General features: G+C 39.7%; 2 protein-coding genes across 2 annotated transcripts in view; one reads left to right on the forward strand and one right to left on the reverse strand.

Moving 5' to 3' along the window:
* Positions 1-6039: 6039 nt before the first annotated feature.
* LOC146073290 (uncharacterized) lies at positions 6040-9168 on the reverse strand. The gene is made up of 2 exons (XM_083180468.1): positions 9106-9168; positions 6040-6930 (listed from the first exon to the last, which is right to left on the reverse strand). Exons 1-2 carry the CDS (start codon positions 9166-9168, stop codon positions 6040-6042), a joined length of 954 nt encoding a protein of 317 aa, XP_083036594.1.
* A 116-nt stretch (positions 9169-9284) lies between these two features.
* LOC146073291 (uncharacterized) overlaps positions 9285-11077 on the forward strand; it is a 10044-nt gene continuing 8251 nt past the window's right edge. Inside the window, exon 1 of the mRNA XM_083180469.1 lies at positions 9285-9304. Within this exon, the coding sequence (XP_083036595.1) occupies positions 9285-9304 (20 nt within the window). The remainder of the gene's footprint in view (positions 9305-11077) is intronic.

Below are 11077 nucleotides of genomic sequence, written 5' to 3' on the forward strand. Positions count from 1 at the left end.
TATAGAATTCCTTTAAGTGTAATATTTTTGATACATATTCAAAGTGCAAAAATTTTAAAAATATATTTTTATGAATGAATTAATTGTTATTATTATACCTAATTAATACAATTTGTATTATATAGTGCTCCACCATACCCCTCTATTTTTGTTTTCTCATCCATCTTCTCCAATCTAGACAACTTCCCTAGACAATCCAGAGATAGCATTCTTTAGAAATTAAATCTTTTATAACTCTTTGAATAGGAAAACACCTTGCTTTCTTGGAGCAATCTTCTAATAGGAGATCCTTGTCCCCAGAAGGATCTGCTAACTCTTTATATTTAATAGTTTAGATATATTCTTTAGCAAACTCTCCACTAGCTCCAAATTGAATATTCTACTGTCTTCTTTATCTCCCATGACTCCTCGTTGAAGTTTTCTTTTTCAATTTTTCTCTTCTTAGGAGGTGAAGAAGTAGGCACACTATAAAGAAATACAGCCAATCACTATACTGACTCAAAAATAAAAAGCTGATGTCCTAAAAAAAGAGCTTACATCATTAGGGTCTTTTCCTGCTGGCGGGGCAAATTATTTTCCATGACATCTTCTGAGCAGAATGCATAGTTAAACAGTCTTCCAGCTCAAATAGTCTTCCAGCTCAAATAGTCTACTAGTGCCACACCCCTTCTGGAAGGCAAGCCATTATAAGTTAACAGTAATTGGGCCCAGGCCCGGAGGCAATCATATTAGGCAGAGGTTCTGATACCCCCGTTCTTTTCAAACATGCGTCACCCAGAATGCTATTTCAGGCTGCACTAGAGTCCACGAAGGGTGGATGTTCTGGAGGACACCACTTCCACCCGAACTTGCGTCACTAAAGACACTAGTGATCGCCACACTTCCAGTTGCAGCAATTCAGACTGACGAAGCCAGAGAGCTCCTGCCATGTGGTGTCCTACACTATCCAACCAAGAAAACACCACCTCTATATTCAGTCATGGCCTATGAGTCAGCCTGCTGGAGACTCTGAACCACTCTGAGACTCTGAGGACCACAGCACCACAAGTGTCTGGGTTTGGCAGGAGTCACTGAACCAGGTGAGAAGGTTAGGGACATGCAGAGAGGACTCCCAAAGGGACCACAATCCCTTGCTAGGTAAATAAACCTTCAGTATAAGAGGTAGAATTCTATGTAAGTCACACTCCTCTATACTCCTCTCCCTCCTGGGGAACCACCCCTATCAGCTCCTGCTGATTTGAGGTATGCCCAAGAGAAAATAAAATAATGTCCTACCTCTAGCTAAGGAGATAGGGAAAAAGACATACAGGAAGGGGAGGAACAGGGTGACAAATCTAAGGTGGATGGTCCCTATGAAAACGTCCTGTCTAAGCTCTGGATAAAAGAGGAAATACCAGAGTGATGGCTGCCGTGTGGATCATAGAAGAAACAAACATTGAATAGGGTGTGAGGTAACAATATGGTTAAAAAAGGGGCAGAGAAGATGGGCCAAATGGTTTATATATTTTGTGTAATTCTGTTTCTATCAGGAACTGTACTCAGAGAGATAGTAGTAAGGAAAAGTACTCAAAGAGAAAGCACTCACAGAGACAGTGCTCTCAAAGGAAGACTTCACAGAGGTAATGCTCAGGAGAGCAGCACTCACAGAGACAGCACTCACATAGACAGCAATCTGAAAGACAGTGCTCAAAGACGCTGCACTCAGATACAGCACTAACTTGTGACTCATCAGGCCCCCCCAAGGCCACACACCCATAAGGACTAGTGCATGAGACATAAAGCAAAGGAGGTTTATGGTCACAAAGGGTTCTGCTGACACCCTCATTCCCCACAAGGGCTCATGCAAACCACACTCCACCCTTGCACCCACTTTGAGACATAAACTGCAGGAGGTTTATGGTAGAAAAGGTTCTGCTGACACCCCCATTCCCCACCAGGGCTCATTGCAATTGACTTAACCACTTCGACCTACAGTCGTTTCCAGGTCACGGACATTTGCCCAGAGCATTGACACCTTTATTGTTTTTACCTTGATCCACTTGAATTGTCACAATAAATATTATTTGCATTACAAACTGCATCCGCATCCAATATGTAAATTCACGTACACACATTAGGTGAGCGCCTGACTACATTTTTCTTAAAACAGATACAGCACTCTTATACCCCCTTCAGACCACACTTATTACCCACTATTTTTTCATTTTTTTACCATTTCAAAACGGTGATATGTGCGGTCTGAAAGGTCCAGAGTGAATTTACCGTTTTAAAATAACTGGTATTTTAAAATGGTAAAAAAGCAGGGTCCTACCTATTTCGGATCCATTTTTTTTGCTGTCTGAATGGGTCCAAAACGGTACCCAGGCAGCAGTGAGCACTATTGGAACCAGCACAGTGCATATTTAATTAGCGGGATCGCTCATTACATATGTGCATATGCTCATTACATATGCGCATATCTAATGAGCAGTCCTACTAATTAAATATGCAATGCGCAACTTCCGGTGGGCGGGGCGCCTAGAGCGGCCGCATTTTAGAGGAGCTTCTCATCGACCCTGGGGAAACCTACAGATATTGCCTCCCAAACGCTTTATCCCCGCACCTACCCCACCTACCCCGGTGCATCAGGACCTGGGGATTGCGGGAGGGTCATTTTGGAGCCGAAAAACGGGATTACCACTGGAGTCTGGCCCTCAGTATAGACGGCCTGCATGACCACCAGAGCATGGCGCGAAAACCAGCGCCATATTACAGGTGCCGTATGGAATAGGATTGTTCTTGGATCTTCATATCCAGTCCCTTAACGGCATCCATCCAGCAAGACTTCACATCCCTCACAGGGGGTGAGCACACCTACCTCACCCTCTTCCTTTACCAGAGAACACTGGACCCCCCGAGGCTGCTGTATGTGGCGATGGACCATGTGGGTGCCGGACACCGCTGCACTACCATTCCCGCTGCTTGGCCGGGTCTCCCTCTGCTCCTCACCTTCCCCCCTGCTCCGAACCCACAAGTATTCCATTTGGGTGTCATCTTGCCTTGCTAGATTCCCTAGCCCTGCTCATGTCAACCTTTTTGATGTTGACCTTTTAACTCTGTTGACCTTTTCCCTGCTGACCTTTGGACCCTGTCAACCTTTTGACTGTCGATCTTTTGACCCTGTCGACCTTTTCAATATCGACCTTTAGACCCTGTCCACCTTTTGACCTTGACGACCTTGTGACTGTCGACCATTAGTAGACCTAGACACTGTAGATGTTTTATACCATAACCATAGATAACTGGTCCAGAAGGAATAACCTAAGGCTAACAGGTCTACCTGAGTCTCTAGAGGGACCCTCACTTAACCATTTTCTTCATAACACACTGTCAGAACTGCTAAATATTCAGACAAGTTGCTCCCACCTAATAATTGAGAGGGCAAGAAATGGAGAGGAAGCAAAGTTTGTCTCAGTAGTGGTGCACCTTAGGTAAATTACAAGTCTTAAAATATACCTTTTATTGGGTCAAATGTTTAAAAAATAAGGATAAGTGCAATTTAAATACTTGGGCTCATGCTGCATCCCTTAGCACTTTTATTCTTTATTGAACTTTTATTATTAAAGAGTCTCTTCCCTGCGTGTTGGCTGTATTGCCTATATCACACTCGGGGGACGTTATATTCATATACCAAACAGTGGCTGCCTGTCAGTGTCTTGCTTGAGTATCAAATTGGCTCACATCCAGAAGAAAGCTGTATCAATTTAAATTTTCAATTATATAAGTAGCGAGTGAACTAGTTGTCACAGAGTTACTGGGGTGTGTTTATAACAATCTCTGATATGCGGCAATACTAGTGGTATTCACTGTGTAGCGTATCAATCCTATTACTGGACCAGCACAGTGGTGAGGTTGGATTCAGGGCAGCAGGCGGAAATCGCCAGGTGTGTGCTGCTCAGCAGATCTTTATATATAAAGCGCTCGCTTATTTACACATATTACATCCCAGTGTATAAGAGATCATATGTTCCACCCTATGCCCACCATCGGCGGGTGGTTGCAGTGGTATATAGGATCAGGCGGTCGGGTCCCATCTCTACCAGATTGTGGGGTCTTTTCACTCACTAACACTATCTCTCTTCTATTTTAATTACATTTCATTTTTTTTATTTTATCTCTCTCTATATATAGCTTTGGCTTCCTATCACTAATATTTATTAACACTATAGTATCTTACTGGCGTGCTGCACTGGGCTTCCTAGCTTATGACCCCCAATATACAGAGAAGCCTTGATGTGGCTTGGGGGCATATCATACACCTGCGCAGGTATATATGTAACCAATATCTCTGAATTTTATTATCATGTAGTGTTCAAGATTGGTTACTAATACCACTCTGTGTGCTGGAGGAAAAAATGTCTTGTCTTACTTCCAAGTTCTGTTTTTTTTTTTTTATATTCTTTATTATCATTTTAAAAAAGAAGGACGTTACATCCTTGAGACATTTACAAACATTATTACATATTACAAACATACATTCAACATTTAGGTATCATATACATATACATTTAAAATTTTTCTCGAGAGAAGAGATATGGTTACATCGGTGTCAATTCATGGCTTAATACTTTAAGTTCAGATAGTGCTGTCTCCTCTTAGAGGTTTCTATCATGTAACTTTTTTATGCAGTTACTCTGCCCCTGGATTTGCTTTGTTCTCTTGGTGAGGTCTAAGTAAGTGGAGGGAAGGAAAAAAAAAAAAAAAAAAAGGGGGGGGGAGTGTATTCTTAAGCTAATACTAAATTATTATGTATGTTACGACTATTTTTCCTCAGAATTTCTACCATTTACGTAGACTTAAACCATCATATTAATAAAGTGTCTAATACCAACAGTGAGTGATTTTAAGGTTTAAACCTGTGTACTTTTCCTATATAGGGATGACAAGATCCAATACTTCCAAAAAAAAAAAAAGATGAAGAGAGAGGGGGGGGGGGGGGTAGTGTATTCTAAACTAATACTAAATTATTATATTGTTACGACTGTTTTTACACAGAATTTCTGCCATTTACATAGACTTAAACCACCATATTAATAAAGTGCCTAGTACCAACAGTGAATGATTTTAAGGTTTAAACCTGTGTACTTTTTCTATATAGGGATGACTGGATCCAATAATTCCATATTGAATAAAAAGTTTTTTTTGAATTTCGTGCTCGTGCTAGATTTCTCTCTTGTTCTACAATGAAATTAACTCGTGCTTTCCAAGCTTCTATATTCGGTGCAGTGTTAGACATCCACTTACTTCCCACCAAGATTTTAGCAATTGCTACAAGATTAATCACATACTTCTTAATATTCCTATCTGTATCTTCTGATATTATACCCAATAAACAACCTTTCGGGGTCAGGGTTTCAGGAGGTATCCCTGTATTTATTATATTTAACTTAACATTTTCCCAAAATTCTGCTACTACTTCACATTCCCATATTAAGTGTATGAATGTCCCTGGTAAACTGCCACATTTTGGACAATTTGCTGATGCTCTTCCCCCGAATTTTTCCAATCTGCTTGCCGACATATAAGACCTGTGTAGGATGAATAATTGGGTTTGCTGCACTCGAATTGAGTTAGTTGCATTTATCACCTCCTTCTTAGCACTAGACCACTCCAAGTTACTTAACTCTCCGACATTATTCTCCCATTTTTCTTTTAACTTTATTAAACCCTCCCTATTTTTGTTCTTCATTAATATTCCATATCCCTTGGATACTATTTTATTATTGGGGGATTTAATTAATTTTTTAATCTCCGACTCGTTGAATTGCGGAGTAATATCTCTAAAAAGCGTCCCTAATGCAGATCTCAGTTGGAGGTAGCGGAAGAAATTAGTTTTTGGGAGACCATGAAAATGTCTTGTCTTACTTCCTCTGAGGTCGAACAAGTTCTGGTTTGGTGATAAAACACTTGTTACAATCAGAACATATGAATGTTTTCTCTCCTGCGTGACTCATCTGATGTCTGAGAAGATTAGATTTACATGTAAAGCTTTTTTCACACTCAGCACATATGTGGTCTCTCTCCTGTGTGACTCATCTGGTGTCGAACAAGTTCTAGTTTGGTGATAAAACACTTGTTACAATCAGAACATGTAAATGGTTTCTCTCCTGTGTGACTCATCTGATGTATAACAAGATATGACATCTGGGAAAAACACTTGCTACATTCAGAGCATGTAAATGGTTTCTCTCCTGTGTGAATCCTCTGATGTCGAACAAGATCTTGACTGGAGGTAAAACATTTGCTACATTCAGAGCATGTAAATGGTTTCTCTCCTGTGTGAGTCCCGTGATGTCGAACAAGATCTCGCTTGGAAGTAAAACATTTGCTACATTCAGAGCATGTAAATGGTTTCTCCCCTGTGTGAGTCCTCTGATGTGTGACAAGATGTGACTTCTGAGAAAAACATTTGCTACACTCAGAACATGTAAATGGTTGCACTCCTGTATGACTCATCTGATGGATGAGAAGATATGATTTACGTGTAAAGCGTTTGCCACACTCAGAGCACAGATGTGGTCTCTCTCCTGTATGACTCATCTGATGGATGAGAAGATATGATTTACGTGTAAAGCGTTTGCCACACTCAGAGCACAGATGTGGTCTCTCTCCTGTGTGACTCCTCTGATGTCTGTGAAGATCTGATTTACATGTAAAGCGTTTGTCACACTCAGAGCACAGATACGGTTTCTCTCCTGTGTGACTCCTCTGATAGATGAGAAGATATGATTTTTGTGTAAAGCATTTGTCACACTCAGAGCACAGATGTTGTCTCTCTATTGTGTGACTTCTCTGATGTCTGAGAAGCTGTGATTTACATGTAAAGCATTTGTCACACTCCGAGCACAGATGTGGTCTCTCTCCTGTGTGACTCCTCTGGTGGATGAGAAGCTGTGATTTATATGTAAAGCGTTTGTCACACTCCGAGCACAGATGTGGTCTCTCTTCTGTCAGACTCATCATGTATTATATGAGATACAAATAGGCAGAATATGAGAGTAACTTTAGTGAATCCTCCAGCGGTGTAAGTAGAAATTACGTCTGTGGTTGGATTTATCAGAGATTGTCCATTCAACAATGTATTCTAATATCCTGTATTTTAATTGTCCTGTAACAAGAAAAAGTCAACTTATTAATTATAAAGATTACTAGGGTAGATTTAATACTTTTTTAAATTAAACTCCATTGTAATGGTACATTATTCTATACATGCAAGAGGGAAATATATGCAGGACAATAGGTAAATATCTTAATGGTATATCATAGCAAATACAGTAGTCAAGTAACAGTGCAATATAAGAGTCAGTAATGTCATTCCACCTATTTACCAAATAAAAAGCATGCAGTTTGTCATTAATGGGGAATGACTTAACTTATTGACAAAACCTCCAAGAACCTTTGCTGTGATAATAACAGTATCGCTATCCTGAAAAATATTATGAACTAATACATGAGAAGAAAAGAAGAGGGACACAAAACCTGACCACACAGGACAACTAGCCCTGGCCTCCGGTATCTCCTCTGGGACTAATACATGAGAAGAAAAGAAGAGGGACACAAAACCTGACCACACAGGACAACTAGCCCTGGCCTCCGGTATCTCCTCTGGGCCAGAGGTAAGGCTATGTTTGTTAAAAACCACATGCCATCGTTCATGCATTTCGAGAAATATTATGTGCAGGACATAATATGTTTCGATGCTACATACAATAGGCGGGCCAACGCATCGCATCAGGGGACTCATAATTTTGCATACTGTCCTTCGATTTATCGCACAGATGCGATCAAAATCAAAGGATTGTATGTGATATTGCCCTATTGTATGGGTTGCCCAAAGCTTCCAATAATCTGATAAAGAGCCAGGCTGGAAGTGGTCATCGCTAACATCAGAGACCCTCCCCGGAATCACATTGGCACCCCAGCATATTCACAAGCACAACTAGAGAACCCCATGTTTCCACTCCTAAACATTGCCTTCCTTTCAATCAATCTGTGATGCCTATGTATATGGATATTTATTCACAAATTGCAGTTATTCAATAATCGGTAGGATTGCAATTTCAATAAATAGTGACCCATGTTGAATTAGGTCCAACGTTCACAGTAATGCACCTTTTAAATAAAATTCTATCATATAGTAATAATAACAATTTATATATTTGTCAAATAAATCTTGACTTACTGATAAGATGATATCTCTAAAATAATATCTAAAAATGATTGTATATTTATCAGTATATTATCATGTATAATATAATTACCTTACTCTGGGGATCCTTCCTCTGTCTCTCTCTTACTCCTCCGTCCTCCCAGCTCTCCAACCAGTAACTGATCCAGCAGCTCCTCCTTCAGCTCCCAGTGGCCTGATACAGCCTATTTATAGTCACTCCTCCCCATCTCTCCCCAGTAGTTCCCTGGATGCCCTGCAGGAATTCTCACACTGAGAGGTGACATGTAAATTAGGGTCACATAACATTAGTATACAGTCATTCACCACAGCAGCTCCTCCTGCCCAGCTCCTTGTCTTGTAAATGAGGTGTATATATTCCTAAAGTCACTTACTACAATAGGAAATGCTAATTACACGCTGGCAGGTTAACACCTTGTATTCTAATTAGATTAATTGGACCTTTTTTATTTATTGTTTGGGCAGAGTTTCAGCAGAAAGACTTGTTCTACATATCAGCAGGAAAATAAGTGTTTTAAATTATAACAGTTATAGACATATTTACACAACCATAATGCCAATCAGTAATGATATAAAAGGATATGTTGGGTCTTAAATTGATTTTAAGTTTTCTTGATGTAAAACTTGATGTAAAACTCAAAAATAGATTAAGAACAGATCAAGTTATCACAGATAGAGGATATTCTGTTTTTGCTTTTAGATATGAAGACCGCAAACAAACAGTTGTGCGTCACAGTGGCGCTGCTGATAGTTATCCCACCACCTCTTTATACAATAATAGTACTTTCCTTGTAACAATACTTGAAAGGTGGTGTACTGTGCTTTTTCTCTGCACAATAAGATTTTGAAAGGTCTTTAATTCCTCTAGCTGCACTCACATTCTGTTCAAAGCAAACAGCTTTGAGGTCGTATATAGGACCAATTACAAAGCTCTGGCTCATCCCTCATGTTTATTTCTTGCACCCTGTGGGAAACAAAGCAAATATACGCAGGACAACTCCATATTCGCAACAATTATATTTATTATAAAATTGCACTCACATAAAAACATATAAAAATGGCATATCACCACTACGGGTACAGTGGTCTCCAATGTTCTCCCATATATTTCGAAGCATCCCTCAGTATATGACGGCAGTCTGTCAGTCCTCCCCAGGAAGTGTCCAACTTTAGGCGATCAAGTTCTGCTTAAGCGCACTTTCAGACAACCGTCCTATCTCAGAATCAAGACTGATAAGACAAACGGAGCAGCGGGGAACCCCGCTCACGGCGTGGGCAATTGATCAAAAACTCCCCTAAAGTGGATTACAAAATGAATAGCCACGGAGCATAAGTATAACTCTTACTTTCTTCACATTTATATTTCTAAAGTTCACTAACAACTAAAAGCCTATTTTTATGGCTAAGTGACTAAGCATTAACATCTGGCTGGAAACTAGTGCATTGGAGTGTGATTTTGGAGAGATCTAACATTTATAAATACAGACTAATATTGTCTCACAAAAGACTGCCGGTACTTATGTATTATCTGGGCTCCCATGTTAAATGCACCCCATTTTTTCATACCCCTACTATCCAACTACGCATGGAGTTGAGTTTATACAGTGTGGAGAGCGCAGCGAGCCACCGTGCCCGAAGCATGGCGAGCGCAGCGGTCTCATAAGAAAAACGGGAGCCGTGATATTACATAAGTACCAGACTGCCGTTAATCCCTGCTTTGCAGAAGTTAACCCCATGCATGCCTAACCAAGCCAAAAGCCTGCAATATATTTGTCTTTGCTTTCTATCTGCATTCTGAATGTAAAAGATAGATGGAGTGTGGATATGAACCACCTGAAAAATACCTGCTTGTGCTGAAAACACCAAAAGCACACTAAGAATAGTGAATAGTATGTTGAATACAAATGCTTTTTTTATGTGATTTATTTTGTTTTATGTAAATTTCACCGGCCGGTGTTCTCACTTTTTAAAAGTGTTTAAAATTTTTTTTGTATTAGTAATCAAAATTATATTGATTTTTATCAAACCAAGTATCCAGTGTCCCTTCGCGTCGTCTACCTTGTATTTACTTCTAAAGAGGGGTTGAGTATCCCCTCTAGACAGCAGCAGGGACAAACAATTTCCAGCGCTTTGCTATTACTTCGTTTGGTTATATAAAAGCTGCTGTCAGGTAATAAGACGGACACTGACGCCATTATAACTCTTGCGTTACCTGACAATATATTCCCAATATATTCATGTACTGTAAGCACATGAATACAAATAGCATGCCCCTTCTCAGAATAAAATTTCTGATTTTTTGACACCAAATGTAAAAAACAAAACACTTTATTTTAAAAGTTCACATTCCACTTCACCATAAAAAGATAGTGATTGCTACTCGGTGAAGCATGGCGATAATAACCTTGAAATGTATTCGCCATCTGGTCATTGATTAGGGTGATTCACCGTTTTAGTCAAAAAATCGCCTTACAGCACGAAAATAGCACAAAATCGCCATAGAACATGGCGAATCAGCCTCATTGAATACTGCCCTAAGTGATACATAGGGGTGAAATGTAATAGGATGAGAGATTTAGAAAGTGAGAGATATGGTAAGAAATCAATAGTTTTTTTTTAAAGTGGCAATCATTTACACTGCAAAATCAAACTGGTTTTGCAGTGTAAATGATTGCCGCTTTAAAATAACTGGAGTTTTCTTACCAAATCTCTCACATTTTTCCGATCTCTCATCCTACTAAATGTCCCCCATAGTATCAGTATAATTAATTAGATTGTACTAAACAACATCACCTCCCTGGGATATACAAACTTGTTACTATCCCTCTGAATGTGATTATTTGACCATTG

Source organism: Crinia signifera, chromosome 4 (genome assembly GCF_055691185.1).
Source record: "Crinia signifera chromosome 4, ASM5569118v1, whole genome shotgun sequence".
In the NCBI taxonomy this organism is placed as follows: domain Eukaryota; kingdom Metazoa; phylum Chordata; class Amphibia; order Anura; family Myobatrachidae; genus Crinia; species Crinia signifera.

Excerpts from the sequence above, each read along its gene's own strand:
- LOC146073290 (XM_083180468.1), bottom strand. The coding sequence starts at position 9,168 with ATGAGCCAGAGCTTTGTAATTGGTCCTATATACGACCTCAAAGCTGTT. Across the intron at positions 6,931-9,105 it reads CTGTTTGCTTTGAACAGAAT|CTTCTCATCCACCAGAGGAG; the intron begins GTGAGTGCAGCT and ends TATAAATCACAG.